The sequence below is a fragment of the Sabethes cyaneus genome, chromosome 2, assembly GCF_943734655.1.
Source record: "Sabethes cyaneus chromosome 2, idSabCyanKW18_F2, whole genome shotgun sequence".
Lineage (NCBI taxonomy): Eukaryota > Metazoa > Arthropoda > Insecta > Diptera > Culicidae > Sabethes > Sabethes cyaneus.
In genome coordinates, this window is record NC_071354.1 from 7,215,666 (window position 1) to 7,241,418 (window position 25,753).

General features: G+C 39.6%; 1 protein-coding gene across 1 annotated transcript; it reads left to right on the forward strand.

Moving 5' to 3' along the window:
- The first annotated feature begins 243 nt into the window (after positions 1-243).
- On the forward strand, positions 244-1,845 carry LOC128733523 (myosin-G heavy chain-like). Its single transcript, XM_053827171.1, has 2 exons — positions 244-783; positions 859-1,845. The coding sequence occupies exons 1-2, from the start codon at positions 244-246 to the stop codon at positions 1,843-1,845; spliced, it is 1,527 nt and encodes a 508-aa protein (XP_053683146.1).
- Positions 1,846-25,753: the final 23,908 nt, after the last annotated feature.

Genomic DNA, 25,753 nt, shown 5'->3' on the forward strand with positions numbered 1-25,753 from the left:
TAAACAGCATTCAATTTTAGTGTTAAATAAGTTAGTCACATGGCATATCATTACGTTTTGCGCTAAATATTAACTTTTTGCTTTCTTTTTTTTTTTTGATTTACCGTGCTTTTTGCTCTAACCCTGAAACTCACCTATACAATCCAAACCACAGCGTGCAAAAAGAGGACATTCTCACCCGATCAGTAGAGCAAACTTCCTGGCACCCGTGAAACGTCAATTTGGCAGGCAGCCAGCCCTCAAATGGAGCGAAACAAAAATCATTCTTTCTCGTTCTTTTCCGCAGGCGACGAAGAACCGTTGCTCCTGTCGCCATCCTCATCGACTTCGTGTTGCTCGTCATCGTCACCATTATCATCGGAAGTGAGCGCTACTAATCTCGTTCTGGCATCGAGCAGCGAAAGTATCATGGCCTCCTCCCCGCCTGACCCTGCACCCATGCGTCCCGCACTAGTGCCATTAGAGATAGTTCCTAACACGACCACCACTGGCACGTCGATCAGCAACATTGGCACGACCACCAACGGCAGTAGTAGTTGCGAACCTCCCAGTAATCTCACCAGTAGTGACATCCATGCTAACAACAGTAATAGTAATAGTAATAGCAATAGTAGCAATAACTTCGATTCGAGATTGTCACCTCATCTGCATCAGCAAGGAGTGTCACAACCACCGTCACCATCTGACCATTCTCGTTCATCTTTCTCAGATCATTCTGCGGCGCCTGAACAGACTGCTCTACCAGCCCCCGCGGTGGAGGTGGCTAAGCCGGCTAAAGTAAAGGTATGTGATGAGTTACGAAAGCTATCCGATTTACTAAAATTATCTACCATCAACAACACCACGCAAAACAAGGAGGAACCCTTGTCCAAACCCAACCCCACAACCCCACAGAACACCACCAACGACACTACACTGAACAATGGATCGACGATCGCTAGCCCCGCGGTGCCTACCACTCCCCTGAGCCCAACCACTCTCGGCACAGCCGATCTAGACACGGAACTCGAGAGTCTCAAGTCGAAGGTAAAGGTCATCCGAACGGGCAAAATCAAACAACCGGAATTCCTGGCAAACGACGACTTCAAGCTGCCAACCTTCAAGTTTCTACCCAAGTCGATCAGTCTGTGCAACGACGACTCAGTATTCAAAGAAAACTACACCAAATTCTGTGATCGAAACGCAATTCAAAAACCTTTTCATCTGCAAGCAGCCTCGGCAGCGTCGTCGGAAGTGACCTCCTCGGTTACAACCACCCAGCAAGTTTCGGACGGTCCCAACAAGCTGATCGTAACCAAAACCACCAAGAGTAGCAAAACTTCAGCGGATGGAACGAAAACCGTCACCATTCGAAAGACGATCGTCAAGCAGAAGAAGATCAGCGAAGAGCCACAAGAGGAGAAACCGATGCTGAAATCGCCACAACCCTCGTTGGACCGATCGGCTTCGATCAAGCGAACCAAGTTCCGCGTCAATCAGATGAGCAGCCGGGACGTCCCGGTAGCGATCAACAGCGTCGCGAAACGTTATCTCGAACAGAATCACCTAATCGCCGCCACCGAATCGACCTACCCAGTGCCCAAGTCGGACCAGCTGGTGAAGAAGTTCCACAAAGATCACCACCAGCAACAGCAGCAGCAGCAGCTGAATGTAGAAACAACCAACAATCTGAAAAACACGCTGAAAATTCGAAGCCTCTCGGTGGACTGGGATGCTGTGGAAGCGGTTGAGAATCGATCGATGAAATCGATCAACACCTTCCTGAAACGTACGACGGCCACCTCCAGTGCGAATTCGGCCGTTAAACAGATCCAACAGCAGCTCGAAGCCAGTATTCACAAGTGAAAAGGACCCCCCTCCCCTCCCCTCCCCGGACACCATATTGGAAGGACGGATCGATCCTCTCTATCAGTTGTTTGTCAAAAATATAACGCCTCTCGCGCACGCGCACACACATACACGCATACGCTTAAATTCCATTATCTACTGTTATTTAAACAATCGTTCATATTTAAGACCATTGTTCCTGTGTTTGTTTTTTGTTACCCATCCCCATCCATCCGATCCTTTAATAATCTATCGCGCACTATTTATGTGTTTTCGAACGATCAGCCAAACAAACTGTGTATGGTAGAACTGTAAGAGTGATATCCGCATTCTCTCTCCGGCGAAAGTCTCTAGTACTTTTTATGTTTCTGTCTGTTTGTTGAAGGTAAAGTTACTTCCCGAAAGAGTAGGAAGCGTAGTTACTTTTTCGATAGGTTATAGTGCTAGTCGTCAATATTATCTACTAGCAATTAAGGTTAATAACGCTTGAATAGACATGCAAGCCAATCTCTTTGAATCGTTAAAGCACGTTGCAAGCAAGCACAATGACGAAGCTCATGTTAATGTTGAAGCTAAGTGAAAAAATAATAAACAAATAGTAGAAGAAGAAGTTAAAAAAACATTTTTTAGGACAGACAGCGTAGGTTAAACGTAGTTAAAATGTATATATTCAGAGTATCAGAACTTGAATAAAAGTTTTAAACTGTGATGGTGGTGTTTTTCTTTACGATTAAGTTGAGAACAAAACGTTTGCGCTAATTTTTTTGTAGCTGCTGGACTGGTTATCCCCCAGATATGGTAAGTTTGCACCTGAATGACAATTTTCATAATCGATATGCACTCCTCAATCGGCCGAATTCCAGAGTTTGTAAACCACAATGACGCCATTGTCATTGTACCACAAGGATGAGTCTAATTTGGTTAATGACAGCACGCCAAGTCGGTTCAGAAAAAAAAACAAACAACCTTACGCGGCCAGAACCTGGAAAAACTAGCAATCTCTTCCAAAGGCACTGCTTTTGATAAATTTCTTAATTCATGGTCAGTGCTTAGAATTCTCATACTCAATTTATGCAATACGCATGAATTGATGCAATATACTGCTCATTCCTAAACATACTGCTCATACAAATGATAATAACGATTCGAGCGAATCACTTGCGTTCATGTTCGTGTTGTTCGATAATATTGATTGAAATCAATTGTGAATCATTCATTCATTTTGAACTGCCGACAACGGCAAACGAAATTTCAATAAACATTAACATTGCTCCGAAGTTTTGATTAATTTCCTTTGGCCAGGTTGCGGTTGATTTTAAAAAGTCACATCAGTCAAGAGCAAAAAAATTGACTGACAGGCTTCCCGGATGAACCAAAAAGATTTGCGCAGATTCTCAGGGATTCCTCGCATTGAAATTCTGCATAAGATTTGTACAGAATGCCTTGCCTGTATAACCAGGATTCTTGTATGAGAATCCAAAAGGCGAACCTCACGATCCCTATAACTCGGTAAAGGACTCCACTTAACTATGAAATAGGAATCCTAGGGATTCTGAAACACGAATCCAGTATGTGTTAGAAGGGGAGTCGAGCAATCATTGTCATTCATGAATAAATTGATTTGAAGGGTAGAAAATTGATATAGAGAAACATTGTCCGCAACTCAGTAGTCATGTCCATCGGCAGACAGATAAAAGAATACTACCAGAGGTAAAACTGTATACGCTGATGCGTTTTATATACGATTTCATGCAGGACTGTCAATTGTTTCCAGCACTGATTTTATTAACGTCTTGTACATGATACATTTAGTTCTGGAGTAAAGCTTATCAGCCCTTGGGATGAAGTGACCATTAGATCTTTTCTAGATCAATGCGGAATGGCGGAGGCCAGATTGAAAGCGGAATCTAGAAGGATTAGACTAAACATAAATGCGCCCAAGACCAAATATATGAAAGGAAGAGACTCAAAGGAGACAAACGCGCACCTCTCATAGACGGTAACCGTTAACGTCGACGAATTAGGAGCGATAGACGAGTTCGTGATTTACGATAGTTGGTAACCGCGGACAACAACACTACTAAGGGGATCAAGCGGCGCATTCCAGCGGGAAATCTGGCCTACTTTGCTCTTCGCAAAACGTTACGATTAAGAAGCATGCGTCGCCGTACGAAGCTGATAATGTACAAAATCCTTATTAGATCGGTAGTTCCTACAGAGTTCCCACGCATCATTTGTTCGTTGACTTCAAAGTCGCATATGATACCATCGACCGGAAAGAGCTTTGAAAAATCATGGATGAGAACAGTTTCCCCAGGAAGCTCATCAAACTGATTAAATCTACGATGAATGGTACACAGTGCTGTGTTCGGATTTCGGGTGGATTATTAAGTTCATTCGAATCACACAGAGGGCTTCGTCAAGGTGATGGTCTTTCATGCCTGCTGTTCAACATAGCGCTACAAGGTGTCGAGCGGATATCAACACGCGGGGCACGACTTTCAACAATTTCTAGTCAATTCGTCTGCTTTGCCGATGACATGGATATTATCGGCAGAAGATCTGTGGCGGTGGCTGAACAGTACACCAGACTAAAGCGCGAAGCAGAAAAGATTGGGTTAAAGGTAAATACGTCTAAAACAAAGTACATGCTGGCCAGCGGAACCGAGGCCGAATGACACCGCTTGGGCAGTAGTATATTGATCGACGGCGATGAGTTTGAGGTAGTCGATGAATTTGTCCACCTTGGCTCACTGGTAACGGCGGACAATGATACCAGCCGTGAGATTCGGAGACGTATTATCAGCGGAAGTTGTACTTACTATGGGCTTCACAAGCAATTTCGGTCGAGCAGACTAAGTCCCCGTACAAAGTGCACCCTGTACAAAACACTTATTAGACCGGTTGTTCTCTACGGGCATGAAACATGGATAATGCTCGAGGAGGACCTGCGAGTGCTCGGAGTTTTCGAACGACGAGTGCTAAGAACGATCTTCGGCGGCGTACAGGAGAACGGAGTATGGAGGCGGAGGATGAACCATGAACTCGCACAGCTCTATGGCGAACCCAGTATCCAGAAGGTGGCTAATGCTGGACGGATGCGATGGGCAGGGCATGTTGCAAGAATGCCGGACAACTACCCTGCAAAGATGGTGTTCGCCTCAAATCCGGTAGGAACAAGACGACCAGGAGCGCAACAAGCAAGATGGTTAGACCAGGTGGAGCGAGGTCTGGCGGAGAGTACTCTGTTGGGAATTGCTGATTTTCGGAAGAAGCACCTTCTGATAGCAGTTGTGTTGGTTATGACAAACAGCTTCAACTGAAATTTTATTCACTTATATAATAAAGTTTTTATAATAATTTGATTAGAGCTGTAAAGTTTATTATGTTCCTAATTTATTCGTGTACAGCAATGCAGCTGTTGATATGCATCAAAGGCTTATGCGCACTCTGCCGGTAGGTGATGAGTTTACTGAAAGCTTCGCGTAAAGCTTACACAGTGAGTTCCACCACAAGATCTCATTTAGAATTTTGCGCGCATTGGCAAATTCCTTATCATGCGTTAATTTGTGTCCTTCTGCAATTTTCGCCTTGTAACAATAGGTGTTGATTGCCGGAGGTACGATAAAAGCAACTAATAAAGGTTGCATATGAAAGAGGGAGATCGCATGACAAAAAGTTTCCGAAGTGGAAATGAGTTGGAAACTCGGATGTGGAATTGATCGGTCCGGATTAAGAATAATCGCGAGCCACGAATCAATTTTGTGCGAACTTTTATTCGAGGCGGTTCGATAGCTAGTTTAGCTAGAAAAGATCTAGGGAGTTCTAACTGAAGTGCCATTGTCAAGTGCCACGTGCTTGAATGGTAAAAGTAAGTGAAATATTAGTCTCTAGTTGGCACTAGATTTCTTAAATATTAGTTTAGCTTACAGAATAAGAACGTGCAATAGTGCCTATGAACGCTTAATTTAAAGCGAATTGGTTAATACACATACTAGGTAAGGCGAGAGTCGTCTAATTGAGAATTAGAATAAGACTTTTAATTATTCTGTGTGGTGAACAGAAAACCTACTGTTCACGTAGGTTTTTTTTCTAGGCTGAAATTGTATACGAGCACCGATTGTACAGCGTAAAAAGGGCCACCCTAGAACTTCATCTCGCCGCGGCCAGGCGTATCAGAACCACCCGCTGAAATTCCTCCGCACGACACTCACGGAAGTTCAAAAGTAGGACGATTTCCCGTAACACCACCCAACGTGGTTTGAAAGCTTGAGTTTCGATCATCATCCGTCGTCGAAACCCTCTCCGTAGACGCGAACCAACGTCGTTCATGTAGCGTCTGCGCAGATCATCGCATCGTGAACTCCATCGGTCATCATTTGTCATCCCCGGCACGCATTAGCTACGGTCGTAGCCCTCGCTAGTTGCGCAGCTTTGAGAGTAATCCTGGAGTAATCAGAACCGTACGTCGGAACGTTGCGAAATGGTTTCGGAGAGTTGCTGGTGGCAAAAGCCACAGAGTTATGTTGGAGATAGCATGTAAGTGCACAAATGTAAACCCCTCATGAACAGGTTGTGACGTCACGAATAGGTAGATTAGGCCTTTGTAAACTCGATGAATATAAGGTATCAACAACGCTAAAACGTTTTTACAGAACGCTCGGTAAAGTTTCGCTCCATTTTTATTCGTGTTAGTCCGTTTAGTTTACCTTCCCATGCATTTTGTTTTGCGAACATCTCTTTGCGCGGAGTAAATTCGGTAATTTTGTGCGATTTCGGATTTTTGCCTTTGCTTTGGGAAGTCTGAATGATATCGGGTGTTTGAGCTTTTGAAAACCCGCCCTAAGAAGAGAGCCTCAGCCGGGCCCTTCGAACATGCCTCAGTAGCCTCTCCCAACAGGAGAGTGGCGCTTAAGCTGCTGATGGTATCGCAGCTCAAGTCAGTTCGTTACAGAGCTTATATTGTAGTGTTTCTTTCACTTTTATCCGAAATGGCAATCCTAACAAGTTTTATTTCACTGGAAATATTCTAATACAGTTGACCCTATAAGCAACGGCAATTATTTTAGGCAAAGACACCTAACCACGAGGTAGATTGAATGAGAAACTTACACTATAGGTAATTAAATGCCAATCACATAACCATATAAATCACTATTCTCAGTAGGGTTATCAGGCATCAGAGTTAAGGTATCGAAATATGTTAACTATAATTAAACCGAATAAACCAATTAATTATAAGATTTTGTTACCGAGCACTTTTTTAAACTTTCTACACATTCACGTCTTATTCCAGTGTACTCTCGCTGTACTTATGCTACTTATCAGTCGGGGGGTATCTGGAGCTAACTCCAACATTAACCGTGCAGCCAGATTGCGAGTTTTCAACAGTACTCGGTGTCCGAGGAATTGGAGAGCGGTAGCCCTCAACCGAGTTACATGGAGAAATTTTGTTCAACAGGCTTTGTCTTAGGACGGCAAGCCACCTGAGTAAGTAAGATAATCCAGAAGTTTGAACGTTGTACTGATGAATATTAACAACACTGCCTGAAACTCTCGTATGCAGACGATTTGAAACTTTACCATACGATACAGGAGCCCCAAGATACAGTCTTTCAGCAGAAACAGTTAAAAGTCTTCGCCAAATGGTGTCAAATCAATCGTTTATCGCTCAATGTATCTAAATGCCCGGTAATCTCACATGGCCGAATACGCTCGCTTTTTCACTTTGACTATGCCTTAGAAGACGCACGTTTGCATCGTGAATCCACAGTTAAGGATTTGGGAATTCTGCTGGATACTAAAGTAACATTCAAGGACCACATCTCATACGTAGTGACTAAAGTTTGTTGCCAGTTCTTATTTCGCTTTGCGAAAAAATTTGAGGATATCTATTGCCTAAAAACATTGTATTGCTCAATTGTGCGACCTGTGCTGGAATATGCGTCGGTCGTCAGGTCTCCGTATTACGCTCTTGAGGGGGTGATCCCAAGAGCGGGCTTCCGACGAGCGGGCATCGAAACGAGAGACACTATTTTCACCAAAAGCAGCCAACTCCTAGGCTTTGTAGATGACTTTCCTAAGCAGCACACATTGCGCACTTCTGGTTGTAGCGATTTATTTACGACTGAAAGTAGTCATATATCAGTTGGAGCAACTGGTTTGTAATTTTACGACGACAGAGGCAACCTACGCCAGACTGAAGTGGAGTCTAGAAGGATTGGGCCAAAAATAAATGCGTCGAAAATCAAATACGTGACAGGAAGAGGCTCAATTTGAGGTGGTAGATGAATTCGTGTATTAGGGTGTTGGTGCCAACACCATGGACTTGAAGCTGTGATGCTGCTCACGAAGGACGTGCGCACCCTTGCCGTGTTCAAATGGAAAGAAGAAGAGTGGCGCCACCTGTCTCCGGTAAGTAATCGAACAGTGCATATTACTCGATTCATCGAAGAATTGCTTAATTGCGTCAGTTGATTCGGAAAAGATGACGTATGACTTCGTTGTGTTCGCGAGATTTCTGTATTACCTGCCGCTAAATCTTATCCGAAGCTCGGGCCGTACTAAACCGCGTTTGGCGGTTAGGTCATTCGATGGAGGTCAGTGGACCATATGTGTGTGTTGCAAATTAAGGGTAAGTTCTTCAGTCTAATTTACACACCGACCAACGGCAAATCCGAGGATGTTAAGGATGACTTCTTCGACAGGATAAAGCGAACCTACGGAGACCGGCTAAACCATGAGATGAACACTCTAGCTTCCAGATCGATGTACCTGTGATATTCCGTTTTTTTACCGTTTTGCACTTCTCAATTGAACCCCGATTGAGAAGGCAAGTAGTGAGCTGAAAAACGACCTGTCACCTGTTTGTTTCAGTCGAACGAAATGAGCTGTGGAAGATAATGCAAGAGCATGATTTTCTGACGAAACTGGTCAAGCTGAATAGTGCTACGTTAGATAGGTCAAAATCATGAGTTATAATCTAACTAATAATCAATGGAGCACTGAGAATAAGCTTTCTGTTAATATTACACGGAAACAAATGGAGATTGAAACAATGAGAAAAATTACTTATTACTTTAGGATTCTAGTGTATTATATATGAAAATACATCATGAATAATAATAGTGCGCTTGCATTCATTTAATAAAAAGTGGACGCATGGTTATTTATTTTTCACAATCATTAAAAAACAGGTTCATCGCTTATGGACAAACTTTTATCAACTAAACTTATGATGAACATTCATAATACCAAATATGAAACGCATGAGATTCATATCTTCTTTTGCAGTTTATCGGCATGCAGCGATTTTATGATGTGGAATGTGACCATATCGGTATTTATCCAGCGCTGATAGCACGCGATTGGCCAGATTGGCCCCTGCCTAGGACTCTAGGAAAGGCCAAAAAGGGCCTGCACTTCAGTAAAACTCTAGCAATAAGTGTAGCGACATACTGGGTAAGGAGCGCTATACGAATCATGCATGATTGTATAACTCGAAAAAACTTGGAAGGAACCCTGATTTAGGAAACAGGGGGCGCCAAATCGGGGTTTGGCCAACGGCTCTGTGTATCTTCGAGTTGATGGCACTCTTACAACATTTGGAAGGAATGGTTACGGAAACCATCGTGCACATTCGGAACCCCATTTACCCAGGATGCTTTGAATTTTTAACACACAAATATCATTTTCTCTTTTTTAATTTTTACGACGCGTAGAATTTATGACGATTATTATTGTATGCTGTTGGCAACATATTTATTATTATTTACTGTTTTTTGCGTTTTACTCACTTGTTTCAATTTCTGTGTCGAAGAACAACAAGCTATGAACACATATAGCTTTAAGCATACACAAATTAACTTTTGACTTGTATGTAGAATATTGAACAAACTTTTTGGTTCAATTTTGGTACAAAGCCGCTAAAGGCCCAAACAGAATGCTGCAGAAACGCGTCCGTCAGCGTTATTTTGACAGTTTCTCAATGGATTTTCTGTCAAACTGACGCTGACGGATGCGTTGACGCAGCATTCTGTTTTCTACTGCTCTGTGCACGGAAACATCTTTCCTCCTGGTCAATTTTGGCCGTCTATCCTGAACCGTTTATTAAATCTCATTAATTTTTGACTGGCGAAACCATAATTAAACGTCCGGCCAAGTTGCTCATAGTGGATGATTCCCTCCAAACGGCATCACCCAAATAGCATCACCATTCTCGCCTCGTCAGTCCTGGCTTTGGGACTGTTTGTAAAACTTCAATCATGCGGCACTTAAGTATCGAGCCGTTTTATGAATCCATTTTTTTTTTCAAATGGTTTAAAATAATTTTATAACTTTATGCCATAAACCGACTAGAACGTTGAAACCAAAAACGTCGTTGGTAGCGTACGCAACATTCTTCACTTTTTAATTGCAGAAAGGAAAAATGTGACAAAAATGTTCATAATTTTCATTCATGTTGAAATACAAATTACTTTTCACTGAAAACGATAGATATTTGTTTATGTTATTGCAATCTTCAAAGAGTTACCGTTTAAACAGGCTATAATGTTGTCTGTTTAAACCCCTACAACCAAACTAGGGTATTCATGAAGTCATTTAACGTCTATTTACTATCGAACCTTTCGCACACCGTAAAAATAATACGTTACAGATATTCGGACCGAGCTCAACGAACTCGAGACCCACATTCGTTTGATAGATGTTGCTGACGGTGATATCAGTGCAGCGAGTAATTGGGGCGACTGGGACACGGACAGCCGATCAGTACCGAACAGTTTCGAAACGACCAGTTAAAATAAACTACCGACCCCTCCACTTATTTGATTAGAGAGGACGCATGGTGATTCATTTTTCACAACAATTTTTCAAGCAGGTTCGTCACTTTTGGCGTAGTTGATAAGACCTACCAATCCTCTTTCTCTCAATATCGGAAATTAAAAAAGTTCCCTCAAGAGAATTATCTATATACAAGACTCCTAATAGAGATAAAAAATAATATTGAAATATTGTTATGATAAATGTAGCAATTAGACACGAATTTTTGTTTCAATTAAGCAGCCAGAATCATAACCCTGAAAAACATATTAAGACTAAACTTCAACTACCCTTTTAAAGTTTTCACTTACAAAACCTAGTTAGTTAATCGACGGAAAGTCGAGACAGCACAAAACTAATTCAATGGTTTTCTCAAAATCACGTTTTTTCACATTTTTTGATAAAAACCTAGGTATAAACAACAAAAATCACGTTCCAAATCTGACGTTTGTACACACTTGTTATCATTGCCTACTACGATGTTTATTTCAGTATGTAGATGTTGAGCGAATCTATGAAGTGAAAAGGGCGTAAAGGCTCAGACACAATGCAAACGGATTTTACTACGTGGCGGAAATTTGACAGAAAACCCATGGAAAACTGTCAAATAGCTGCAACGTGTTAAAATCCGTATGCATTGTGTCTGGGACTTAAGTCAAAAAGTTACACGAACCAGGTGAGAGTTATTCTTTGCTAGATTGGGCTCGTTCGGTTTGTTTGCATTTGAGACTGGACTAGATCGAGGATAGGAATACTGTTTACGATATTCTGTGAATGATCTTGACAAAATACAAAAACAAAAATCTCCGGTTAAATTGCCCAGAAAAAAAATATAGAAAATTTGTGTATTCTAAATACACAATTCTTCTCCCAGGAATCTCGAAAAATCAATGCAAATGCGGGAAGACTTTTACATCCGCATGTAACATGTGGTTTTCTTAGCATCAAATGGAATGTATGGTAAATAGGGCAGGAATAGACGCCGAAGGAATGTATGTATTTGTAAATTCTTCAAAACGTCTAGCCGTAGGTATTGGTCAACGGTTGTATTTAGCCACGCAAGCTAAAGTCAAAAAACACCATCAAATACCATCACAAAACCCAATGAAACAACTCCACCGGTAGACCCGTTTTATTTTTTGATTTTTTTTTATATTTTTGCATTTTCCTCTTTTTTATGTAATATATCTATGATTTAATTCAATAATTAATAACAATGTACAATAAAATCAAAATTCTTTTCCTAGTTCGATTTTTTCCCTCATGCTTCTGCTTCTGCTTTTGCTGCTGCTGTTGCTGCCTTTGCCTTATCCTCTCTGTTCTCTCTGTTCCTCTCTCTTCCTTGCTTGCTTGTATTATTTTTTTCTAGCTTGACTGCTTAACTGACTGGGGAGCACTTTCCCCCCGTTCTTTTGTTGGTTGTTGGTTTAATTCTCTCTCTCTCTGTCTCGGTTTTGTTTGCTATTTTGGGCCTTTTTCCTTTTTTTCGGTTTTGTCTAATGCTTTCTTAAAAGGAAATGAAATGGTTCCGAAACTATTTGTTTGTTTTTGGTTTTTTATTCCATTTGTTTAGTGTGTATGTGTTTGTGTCTGTAATGCGTGTCTCGTTTTTGCGGGTTTTTACCTTCACTTTTGTTTTACTCGCACGCATTTTTTTTGCTTCTTCGAGAGAAATACTGCCCCCGGCGGTGGCGGCTGCGTCGGCTGCGGTTGTGTGTGACATAACGCTTCCGCACCGCACCGCTAAGGGGTTTCGTACTGACGTGTGTTTTTCTTTCTGGAGGGGGAGAGGGAACGCCATCAAGTTGTTTTTTTTTTCTTTGACATGCTGTGTGGGTGAGTTTTTTTTAATTTTTCGTTTATCTGGTTTTCAATTTATTTTAACTCTTATGCTTTATGGCTAAGTTCTATACAATTTTATTCTCATTTCGCGTTTGGTTTTTAATCATAGGTTTTTCCCCTTCTTTTTTTGTTCACTGAAATAACATTGATAGAAGTTGAATTTCAAGGCTTTTAGTTACTTCATTATTTTAGGTTTTTTTTCTTTTCCTTCAATATTTGCTTGTTTAAATTAAACGAGATAATACTCCTGCTCTCAGTGTTGGTATTTCTTGTCGCATACATTCCGCACTTTTTTTTATTTTGCCGCATTTCTGCTCCTACATGTAGTGAATTTCATTAAACGTCATGATGAGAATCAAGTAAACGATCAATAGAAAATAAAACTTTTTCTGTATGATATTTGCTTGTAACAACTATTCAAAATAAATAACATTTTTTGTTTATTTTTACACACTAAAGGTAGGTCACTACTTTTCCTAAGTACCAGCTCGAACCTAATGTAAAGATTCACCTTGTTTGTGGTCTGCTGCTCGGGACAGAAGAACGATTCCCGGTGTGGGGAGGACTCGAATGAAGTGATACTCGAAGAGATGGTTGGAAAGGCATGGAGATCAGTTTGTGTGGTTTTTCTTTTGTATGCTTCATGATTTTTACACCCGTCGCTTGAAACCCTACCGTTTGACAACGACGACGACGACGACGACGACGACGATGACGACGACGAAAAGACCGCAGAGATTGGTAGAAAAAGGAACCAGGCGTAGTAGTAGGCGTGTTGGAGGAGGAGTTTCCATCGGGTTCTACAAACTTCTTGGTTGTGCGCTGACGGTGGGCTTGCTTTCTACTGCTGCTCGCTTTCTAAACGCTTTTCTAGACTGTTCCGATCTGTTCCCGTTTCCTGTCTGTCTACCTGTCTGTCTGTCTTCTGTTTCGTTTCTGCTTGTTTTTTGGGGGAATACCTTTCTGAACACATGTATGGCTTTTGTGGTGATTAAGATCGTGTTGCTTGGATGCTGCGTTGGTTTTTTTGTTGTTGTTCTGTCATATCTTCGGATAAGTTTTTTCAAGAAGCGTGACCCTTTTTTGCTGTTGTGCGTAATTATAACAGATGGTATAATACACAGTACAAAAGGACAGAAGTTTGTTGTTTATTTTCTTCACTCCTACCGTCGTTTAACGTTCGGCTCAAATCACCTACTGCTTTTGTCGGCTTATCCCTCAGAAACTAGAAACCCACCGGGGCGCAAACGAATTAGGAATTACACGAAATTTAAAACACAGTAAAAAGTGGCCTTTACCCTAGCTTTCTTACCACTAACTAACAACGAAAACAATGAAACTATGGCAACGGATTGCAATATTATGGCGAAATGTGTACGTACGCATTTTGCTAGACTAATTTTCCCCGCTCTCTTGCTAGATTCTGTCGAATGACAATCTCACTTTTTCTTCGTTCGTTAAATATTATTCCTCACAAATTTCTACCGGAGAAATGGCTACGTAAAAAGATTCAGTTTAGAGTCCGTCTCCGCGTTTTTCCGGCTAAGGGGGAAAGGCAGGAAGGGTGGGGGCTATCACACTAAATGCAAACAGAAGACTGCCGAGCCGCGGTAAAAACAGTAAAGCTGGGCTCGTGACGATGCCAATCAAAATGTCAACCGCTGCTGCTCGTGTCGCCGCGCTCGCTCCGTGGATTGCTTCGATCTCGATGATGGTGGTTGACAGTTTTCGCGCACGCTTTTTCTTCCTACTATACTGACAAGGGGTCTGACAAGATTGGTGGGATTCGGTCGGTAAACGAAAAAAAAAAAACTATAAACAAACACACGCGGACTTGCTGCGACTGGTCTAGTTCTCAGTTCGATTTTTTTTCTTTACCTTCAGTTAGTTAGTTTAGTAAGTTAATTAGTTTAGTTTAGATTTTTCTCTTTGTCGGACTAGTTTGATCACTTGATTATTTTTTGCTCTTAGTAAAAACTACTATACGACTTAATCAACGCATCTACGGTTCTTGCTTGGTTTACCCGCGAATTTTTTTTACTTGTATCCTAACAATCGTATGTTGTTTTTTTTGTTTTCTTTTGGCTAATATTCAGTAAAACGTTCAAATTCAAAGCAAAAAAACGTTGGACCGAGAGGACCGAAGTTGAACTAAATCGCTAAAGTTTTACACAGTGGGCGCTAGGTGTATGCTGAAGGAGGCAAGTTTTTCTCCGTTTTAGATGCCGTAGGTTTTGTGTTTTTTTTTATCTCTTATCTAGTGTCAGTGAACAATCGCTAACAAACTGATGTGTGTTTAGCATATGAGTTCGAAGTGTCATTTATTTATGAATTAGTTTTAATCGAGTTATTTCATCTTAGGTGACGTAAGTATTACACACACATATGTTGAAGAAATTTTCGATTTTTTTTGGTTCCTATAGAAATATAAATGTCCATAAATGCGTACGAACGGTGTCAAGTGTTTGTTTATCTCTTATGTGTGGGAGATTAATTTGGTGTTACTTCGTATTTCTTTTTTTCATTTAAATGTAGGTGCACAATAGAATGTGTTTTTTGTGTGTGAACTCTCCCTAGATCGCTTCCCTTCTCGTAATTATGATGTTAGTGTTTTAAAAATGCTTATTTAGTTAGTAAAGTTACTCCCCCCGAGAAACGGTAGGCTGCCCAACTGCATCTTGCCACCCCGCACGCTATCTGTGCACGGTAGCAACAGCAAAATGAAAACAGCTGTGCTTTTCCCCTATTTTAATCACTTTAATTTCAAACAAAGAAACTCAAGCATTGAAAATCACGAGTAAACCGGAACCGAATAGTGACAGCCCCTTACACACGGCAAACTGTCATCCCAACTGCCAGCATGCGTCGCAGTAGACCATGGACTGGAAATGGAAATTCTTTAACATGTCATTGTTTCCCTCCCGCACTAAACAACAAACGAAAAGGTTTTAAATGACGGATCAAACACAAAACAACCGGTCATCAAGGGAGTGGCGACTTCCCTGTTTTTACAGCACAGATTCCCAAGGGGAGGGGGGCATTAAAATCTACCGTTTCCCGCCCAAGGTATTTTCCCGACTAAAGATTTTTATGTTTAGTGTTGTGTTTTTTCCTTTGCTTTATCATATCGCGTATCACCTTTCTTCTGCTGTCCCCTTTTTTCCTTTGCTATACATACACACCTTCCAGCTCTGTTCATCACCAGCCGTCGTTTCTCGCTTTTCTACCTTCCTACTTAAACCGTCGTCGCGTTTATTGGTTTACTTTATTTACTGACTTTTAGTAGACTAGATTTGTTTTTTTTTTCTTCAATTAATTTATATATTACGCTATCGCTTTCATGGTATTTACTTTTGCGCTTAAATCAACAGTGTGGTTGCTTTCCTTTTTAATTTTTTCTTTGTTTTTTTTTCTCTAATAACACGAAACTTAATCCAGTTTGATTTTTTAAGTCAAGAACCGTCGACTTGTAGTAGTAAACGATGCTTTTGTTTTTTGCTTTGTGTCTACGCTTGATTTAGTTTCTGGTTTTGGTTTCTCTAATATGATTTCAACTTGCTGTTTTATTTTTATTTTTTTTTCTCATTGGTTTATCTCTAGGGGTGTTCATCTTAAGTTGTAGGTAACCTCAAACAAATCGGTTGTTTTTTCTTCTTCTTCTTCTTCTTCTTCACTGCTTCGCTCACTTGTGGAATCTCCTTTTAATTCGCTAACATTTGCGTCGCTTTCGCCGAGGGAAAGTTGTGACGTTTTATTTTTTTTTAATTTTTTGGTTGGGAAATTGTATGCAACAGTAAAAATATTTTTTGTTTTCATTTTATTTCCTCCTTAATGTAAAAATGTGTTTTATTGCGTAAATATCTTTCGACCATCGTGATTATTTTAAGTTCTTTTTTTTTGAATTATATATACGCTTTTTTATTATTATTAATCATTTACAATAATTCGCTTCTGCAGCACCATTTGCTACTTCTTCATCCTCTGCTGTTGGTTTTAGTACTTGGTCATATTTAAAGATTTTTCCTATGCTGTTAATTTACACGTTTACTAAGGGGTTCTTTTTCTGTATGTTTTTTTTTCTTCTTATTCTCGTCGGCGCAATTACAATAGTTTATACGCTTGCTTGCTGTTGTATTTTTTTTTCTGCTGGAAAAGAGTAACAGACTGCGTTGTTCTAAGTTATAACGAAACTAAAGCGAAAAAAAACCCTGCAAAGAAGGTAGGTTATGTGGTTCACCAACTAGGCAGGATTTGCTGTTCGACTACGTGTAAATTTGCACCGTTGGGATCCTTTTTTTTTTGTTCGATTGTTCGAGATTGATAGCGAGAGACTCTCCCAGCGTTTTGTTCCATTTCATAATCGATTTTTACTTGTTTTTGCAACCGAACTCTCAAAAATGTCAATTTTATCGAGATAAACCACTGAAAGAGACCTGGGAAAAAAAGCCACCGCTTCTTGACGGACCGGACCAAATGGGGCCAGAATAATGTCTAATTCTTTCATTTGCTGATAAACTCCGATTAATTAGGTCGCGTGTGAACATTCTCCATCAAGGCTTCTAAATCAAGGCTCCATCGAGAGCGTACTAAAACACTAAAATGAACTGGAACGCCCATTAATCAAAGGACAAAAATATATGTCATAAAAGGCATCCTTGTGGAACATAAGACATACAAAGTTATAAATAACCCAAGCAACACAGCTTGTTATAGAATAGTATAACATTACATACATCAGAACTTCTCTATTACCAGAAAAGCACAAAAAATTGAAGTCTAATGAAACAACAATTGATAGAAGTATGTATCAGGTCATTTCATACCATTCTAATACGTTATTATAGCATAAGCTACAGCTTGTTCTTCCAGTAGTTTAAATTTAGTAATGGAGACATAATAAAAACTTCGTGTTGACATGTTGACAAAAACAAACATTATTCATTAGATATGAGCTGTCAAATGAATTCATGTTATCACAAAACATCTCAATACCTTAATAATAACGACACATGTTTTCAAAGTACGTTTATAGTACTCTTAAACGACTACTTTCCATGAAGATTATTTTCTAACTTGTTTTGTGTGTTACTTGGGAAACCTCATTCAAATGGATGTCTGAATTAGATAAATAAAGATGAAATGCAGCCTGTAGATATAGCTTAAGAAAAGGTCAACAATATTCTTGAATTGAATAGTCAAATATATTTGGGATAAGTAAGTAATGTGTTGCGTCAGTTATTAATACCATAATATTACATTTTAGACCATTTCCCAATACAATGACAATGGTTGTTTTAAAACAGTGCTTTAATGCATTCGCCCCTTTGTGTTGTGACTCGTGTCTGTTCGAGCTCATCCTGAAGGACGTACTACTTGTAGCCAGTAAGAATTATATCAACATAGTTTAAGGTGAAGGTCGTCAGAGACCAGCTGCTTTTTTACTGATTTCAGTACTTGTTTCCACTATCGTTTTATTTATGCTAAGTTGCTAGTAGTAGGTAATAATCTGTTATGAACAATTATGAAACGTAGAATCCCGTATCTATTTTTGCTATTGAACTAGATCCGACAGTAATTCTATCACATAAAATGTTGTGCACGCTGAATTTTATTATCAGAGAATTTTATAAGTATATTTTCGACACTTTACGACCGTTAATTTAATAGTGAAATTTTTTTGGCCAATTTCACGCTCAACGTAAATATGGCATCACTCCCGTTTCCTTGGTAACGTATCAACAACGACGGTCGCGGATTCGGAACGGATGCAATCGAAACGAAAGTAAAGTTTTTCATATCAATTCAAGTGAACAGTTTGGGCAAAATCATTATAATATCTTACCAGATAACTGTTCGGGTGGTAATTTAAAGTTTTCTGTGTTTCAAGTTAAGTTTCGCGAGTGATGTGATGAATGGAACGGCCGAAAAAAAATTAATGAAAAGTCGACTACGAAAAAGTGAAAATATAGTGATGAATTTTAATTGGGCAGAAATCTCAGTATTTACTGTAAGTTATGCCTCAAAAAGTAATAGAACCTATAAAATGCAATGTTTAGTGCTTCGAGTTGCAAGATCTGGTTACGGCTAGCAGGTTAGTTGAATTAATTTTATTTTTTTGTTATGGTATCCCGAGTCTCTGGGAGCATGTTGATACACTGAAGAAGGGAAGGGAAGGGTGATATTCGGTGCCATACTGACTGCCATAAATGGACTCTGACGACCTTGTCCTTAAAGTTTACTACAGGTGCGATCAATTAGAACACTAATAACGGTATTGTTTTGAACTACTTTATGAATAGATAACCCTCAGTACTGCTTGGTCATTTCCGGTTTATGGCCTTTGTTTACAGTTCAGGTATAGCACAGGGCAGTAATCTGGGGTCACTGATATTCCGTATGTACACCGACGATGCAGCGTTGTTACTCACTAGAAGTAGAAGGCTTTTTGTCACAGATGACTGAAAGATTTATTTTATAGCCAAACGTATTGACAATTATCAGAAAACTGCAGTATAACAACTCGTGTATTGGGAATCAATCGTTACCTCAACAGCTGTTATTGCATTGGGGTTACGAATTTTTTGAGCCAAGCAATAAGTGAAAAATCTTGGCACGTATATAACTTTCGACATTCGGCGTCGTGGCCAACAATTGGAGCTGTGTTCTACCACTTTGTGGAGCTACGCCAATAAGCCGTAGACGATTGACCCCATGTAAGACAACATTTGACATTTTCATCATTAGATTGTGAGTCAGATGAAGTAACCAAAGGCTGAAACAAAGAATAATCATCCAAATTAAGCCAAATTCTTGGCAAGTATCACAAGTAGTTATTATGTTTTATGACAATTCAAAAAATGTTGTCTATAAAAGTTCTCTAACAAGAATCTTACGAAAAATTTCTGCTAATCGTAGTTTGGGTTCCCATTCAGAATCACACCGTCATTTCCGTCATTTTTCATTTGCTTCTTTGAAAGATGAATAACATTGAAGGCCATATGTACATATGAAAACCACCGTCGTTTGCTCATGCTCAATGAGTGAATTGACAGGTTTGACCAGCGTTTGGCAGAAATGTTGTCGTCTTTTGAAATTTTGAAGGCCGTCTAGAATCTTCCTCTGATTTTCCTGCACTGAGCCATCAACGGCAAAATTCCCTAGCAGAAGCAAATTCAGGATTCCACAGCAGGAATCATATACACGCGTGGAATCATATTCCACAGAAGGAACCATATACACAGAAGCATAAATGTGTTGTTCGAGTGTATACAATACCTCTGTCATGAAAAAGATCTACACGGATAGAAATTTATTCTCCAAAATGAGCTAAATGACTCATGATTTCAGGTTTCTAGCTTATGTTTTATGAAAATACACCATGAACAGGGCCCGACAACGTCACCTTCAATTGCATAGCGTCACTCATAAATGAAGCAGTGAAGCTTCTGTTTCAACAGAAGCAGCACCGCTTCAGTGTCAAACTGGCTTCAGCCAGCGTCAGCGAAACGGGTTTCACTTCGTCATGACTATCGGTTTCAACTTTTCATTTGTATTTTTCTATCAAATGTTCAGAAGAAGGCCAGCAACTATGAATGCAAATGAATTGAATTTGAGTAACATTTCCTACAATGCAACGCATATTAAAGTTGACCTAGTCAATGTCGACAAATCGTGCCTGACTTTCTGCCGTCGTCAATTGAAACAGTCACCAACTTCAACTGAAGCTAGCTTGAAACGTTCTGTTCAACAAATGAAGCAAGTCACTTCATGTATGAAGCAAAGGTAAGAGAAAGTCAGTTTCATTTATTTGTTTCGACGATGCCGGGCCCTGCCATGAATAATAATCATGACATCATGAACTTCTCACAGTACAACACAACGCAAGATCATGAAGATCATGAATATTCATGTTTTTGTGCTGCTTGATATAGCAGTTCAGTCATGATTTGACAGCAATTCAAGCTTCATGATTTCATGACTTGATTCATGGTAATCGGAATCAGATTTCTTTCCGTGTACAAACGCTGCCACAATACCAGAAAGCGTACGATTTTGATGATATCCACAAAAATGTAACGCTTCCAAAGCATCACAGCATAGCTGGAAGGTTACCCAATATCGTATTCCAGACAGATTTACTTATCGTAACGATATCCTTGTGGCTAATAATGGTGCAGTCAATATCCAGTTTTCGCTTTATAGAAATATTTCAAATTATTTTCTTGTATTAACGTTTCCATAATATCAGTGATATATTGCAAATGTTTAATCGGCCAGGCCAACTGTGAAGTATTGCCGCGAAGACAATTTATGAAATGAATCTTGTGTGAATAAGTTATTCATACATAGATGCATTTCAAAATCAACAGGGGAAGAAGAAACGGGGACGTCTCGTACCAGCCGTTTCTGATTAATTGTAACTTTGTTTCGTTGGGAGTATCTTTGCTAATAAAGGTTAAGTGATACTCCGGACCCTCGGGGATGAACTTATGGTTTTTAAACCAAAAGCCAGGCTGCAATAGGCCAAGGTTATAGCGCCTTATTTCGCTCTCTGAAACTAGATTAAACTAACCAACTACCAAAAGTATTAACAAAAATTGTTTAATAAAAAGGTCAAATTTTCAAAAATAACCAAATAAAGAAATAAATAAGAGGAAATTATTTACTTCCCAGTTTGTGTTGTGATTTGAACCGCCAGATAGATTACTTCTGGATGGCACTGATCCACACTCTTGGACTCGATATTAAACATTTTGCCGCTACTTCGAATTACCCCGTAGCAGCCGCACCATCAGTCTCCAATGAGGTCTTGTTGCCTTTCTACTGCCACCGTTGGATGAACTCGACAACTGCCGCTTGAGCAAGACTTTCAAATTTAACCAATTCGACAGCGACGGTTTCTTCAAATTTTTCGATTTGTTCTGAGTTGGCTCCAATTCTAGATTGTTGCATCCTGCCAAACATCGGCTTTGACCGCCGGAGATATTTAATTTGCACAGCTCTATCCAAAGTTAAGAAAAGTCAAAGCACATCGGAGCACTTCCGTTCCTTCTCACTTGCTCAAAGATTCAATCAGGAAGTACCAACCGGAACTGACGAAATGGTAGGAAATCTTAGCTTACAAGTATCGACAGAATCCACATTACATTATTTTTCACTTCAAATGGTCTAGCCACGCAAAGTTTGAAACTAAATTACGCATCGACAGCCAATTAGCAGAAAGTTTTCCAGATTTCAAATGCAAAATGCACTGTACCTTTACTTTTCTTCGATGGGCTGATTTCACACGGTTTCACACAGTTGCTAACGAATTCATTAACTAAATTTTATGTTAAAACCGAAGCTAAATGTTTCAATTTAAAAACGAAAAATTCGCGAAGTAAAAATTTTCACGTCCGCCTGCGCTCGCGGGTTACTGCGATCCCCATCAATTCGCTGACGCTGTACGAGAGCAAACTTGGCAACGGCTCGACCAATATGAAGCGACATTTAACCCTTTATAAGGCCGTGGCAACTACGCGTAGGATTAACACAAACTTCAGCGAAACATAACACTCAAAAAAATCGACACGTCGCATCCACGTGAAAAATCATGTAAACTTCTGTACAGCAACTTACGTGAATTTCATGTACTAGTTAATGGGAAAATTAATAAAACTTACCGGGATCGCACGTAAACTGGTTAGTATGAGTGCGAGTTACCAACAATTCACGTAAATGTTACATGAAAAGTGTGATGGATGAGAATTACCTATGTTTTCACGTAAACTTGACGTGCCGATTTTTTTGAGTGTAATGTTAACATTCGGTAGAACCCATTTATAGGGTAAGCGTACCCTTAGAGGAGGTAGTACCAATAGCGGTGGTACTTGAATAAGATACGCCCTTCATGAAATAAAACGCAATTATGCTTCTAGATAACGTTTATATAATCTGCACCTGGGTTATACAGGTTTACTTGAAATAATCGTCTTTCTCTTAGTGGTAAAATGAAATTTATAGAAATATTTCACTGATTTTGTTAAGATTTTCTGAATAAAATTTAATTTTGCATAGGTGCTAAAATAGGTTTTGAATTTTATCTTTTTCTGACATTATTTATTCATGAATTCAAGAAATTTAAATCTGTCGAGCATATGAAGTGAGTACGCCAGCTCATGCAAACAAGCAGAGCCAGTTTTTATAAATTTTTATTGCAATAATTGAATGTTTAATGTGTTGCCTCCATTATGGGCTCGCGATGCCTCCAATCTAGGGACCTCGGTAGCAACCATACCACCACTATAGGCAAACCAGTGATCACAGAAAAAATCTTTCTCTTTAACAAAATTTGAATTTTGAATGATTCCAACCGTCATTTTTAGTAAGATTAAGACGGTTTCAATCATATCATGCGCTTGTGAATATATGTTTGTTCTGATATCACTGTATTTTGACCAAAAATTTGAAATTTTACTACTAAATACGCCACTACTGGTACGTTTACCCTATTCTTTTTGTTGAGAAAATTGCTGAAAAACTTTGGTGGCAATATAGTTGCCACTGCCCCTCTGGCGCAAAATGTTGGTGGCAATATAGTTGCCACTGCCCGTTTAGAGCAAAACATTGGTGGCAACATAGTTGCCGCTGCCTGTCTGGCGTAAAACGTTGGTGGCAATATTTTTGCCACCCTCTCGCAGGATCACTTTTAAGAAACTGATCAAGTTCTACAATTTAAATCTACAACTATATGAAGTATTCGTTAACATTCAGCTTTTTTTGCAGGAAAAATAACTGGAAAACTTGAAAAAATTGGTGGCAATATGTTTGCCGCAGCCCGTTAAGCCCAAAAAACATGTTGTCGAATATTGGTTCTACATTTTTGGATAAATCCGCATAATCTATCACAAAACGCCGTAAACTGAATATTACCATCCAAAACGTTTCCAATTTAATGATTTTTCTACCAATTTAAACCAAATTTACTGTTGACACTCAAAAACCAAGATTTGTTTTCATAAAAGTGGTTCGTAAATTACCATTTTTACAAATTCAGCGATTTAAAAACATTGAGAATGTTGCCAAAGGCTATCAGAACATATTGAGTACATAATATGCTAAAACGATATTGTTAGAATATTAAAAACAATATTTTTCGTTGGTGGCAATATAGTTGCCAATGCCTTATAAAGGGTTAAATCAAGTCAGCATGCTCGGGTTTGCGAGGGGTTTGAAATTTCATCGCAAATAAATACTTCTCCTGTTTTATTCAATCAAGCTAGCCCAAGTCCACAGTGACAGTTCTTACCCGGTTTCACCCGACAGCTCAATGCACAATAAGAATCCCAGCTGGCTCCTCTCTGTCTCAGGTTTCCAAGCAAGAGGTGCTTCGACAAAAAATTATGGGCGTGATCGTGGTGGATCGCGAAAAAGTTGGGAATCGACCATTTCCCGTGTGATAAAATCGGTCAAGTAGTCCCAGACGAGCCAGCGGCAAGCTAGCAGCGGAAGACGACCGACCCCATGAAGGCAAGGAAGCTGTGGGATTACTTCAAGCACAACCTGAACCTTTCGTTTGAGGACGTGGCCAAGAAGGTAAATTTTTCCGTCTGGTTCGTCCAACAGACAATAAAGCGGGCAGGACTACATGTCTTTACGGTAAGGTAGGTGTCTAACCGAACCGGTAAACAGAATCCGGTGGCCAAATCTCGCGCCAGGAAGCTGTACCGCGAGTGGTTGGTGCAGATGAGACTGGCCTGGAGTTTTCCGTCCCACCTCCCTACTAGCACAGTTGTTATAAACTAGTTGTGGTAACCGATTAATAACTGGTTTCAGTCATAAATAGGTTGCAGCAACCAGAAGTGACAAAAGTGTGCTACTTGGGCAGGTTGTCCCGGAAAAGTTCCGGAAGAAGAGGGTTGACAAGTTTTCCAAGAAGTACCCGGTGCGACCGGCACCGCCTGCTGTCTTTCCTCCGTGACACTCTGTTTTGGCCGGATCTGGTACCGTGTCATTACGCGAAACCGGCGGTGGAGACAAATCCACCGAATTCGCCAGAACTTCGCCTAATAGAAAAAATACTTGGCGAATATGAATGGTAAGCTCCGGAAAACAGAGAAGGGCCAGGATTTGAAAAAAAAGTGGAAGAAAGAGTGGAAGAAAGACTTCAGGCTTGTTATTTTCTCGCTGATGGTGTGCAAAGTAAGACTTTTCGCTTCATTATAATGAGCAGAATTGATGCAACAATTGTGAAATCCATCCACACAAAGAGAAGGAGATCCAAAATTAAAGAGAAGCAGTTTTGTTATTGCGTTCTTTAAATGAGAAACTTTCGACTTTGTTCTCCGTAGCTGCCCCAGATTGCCGTAGGAGTAAAAGATCTGTGAAGGTCACATACTAGAATTTACGGGATTTACGGTACATTTCCCGAGCAGGAGCGAAGAACAAAATAATATCAAAATGTGTTATTGAAAATCGAATAACTCATATCAAAATTTGATCTTGTTTTGGTTGACATAGTTGGTAAAATAACAAAAAATAATATCAAAATTTTACTTCTCTAAGGCCAAATGAATAACTGCTTGTGTTATTTGAATAACAAAGCAATAACATGACTGTATTCAGAGCTTAGAATAACATATTTTAGTATTATTAAGGTATTGAATAACAAATGCAGTAGTATATGAGATAACTAAAAATCATTTTATAAAATATTTATAATCTAAAATCTCTTTAATCAATAAAAAAATATATGAAATATATCGAATGTCATTTTAAGGCCAAAATAAGATATGATAACTAAATCAGTTGTTAAACTCATCTTACAACCACTGTTTTAAATATCTACTCAATAACAAAATGTGTTATCAATGTATCTCCATATCTATTCAGTAACAAAATATACCATTATAACACAGTTTGTTATTGTTTTTATATTATTTTGCTCTTCGCTCCTGTTCGGGAGCGCACAGTGGTCAAATTTTGAAAAAACGCGGACATTAGCAGTTGGGTAAAAAATGCGTAATTTTTCAAGGGTAGTGTCTTCGCAAGAGTTTAATAATAAAATATAGTGCATCTATCTGCACTATTAGGGTGACCGTGAATTCACGTATTAGGGTGATACGAACTTTTGTTTTTTTAAATAACCTCAAAAAATTTTTTTTCTTCAAAAAGTTGCAGAGCATACTAAAATAAGCAATTTTACTGAATAAAGTAACTATCTATCTCTTACCGGTTGCGACATATAATGATGGGCCAAAAAGGAGCACTTAAAAATCAATTATGC

What these genes read in the sequence shown, in the direction of transcription:
- LOC128733523 (XM_053827171.1), top strand. Translation starts at nt 244, where the DNA reads ATGGAGCGAAACAAAAATCATTCTTTCTCGTTCTTTTCCGCAGGCGAC. An exon ending in CTAAGCCGGCTAAAGTAAAG is followed by an intron (nt 784 to 858) that starts GTATGTGATGAG and finishes CAAAACAAGGAG; the next exon opens with GAACCCTTGTCCAAACCCAA.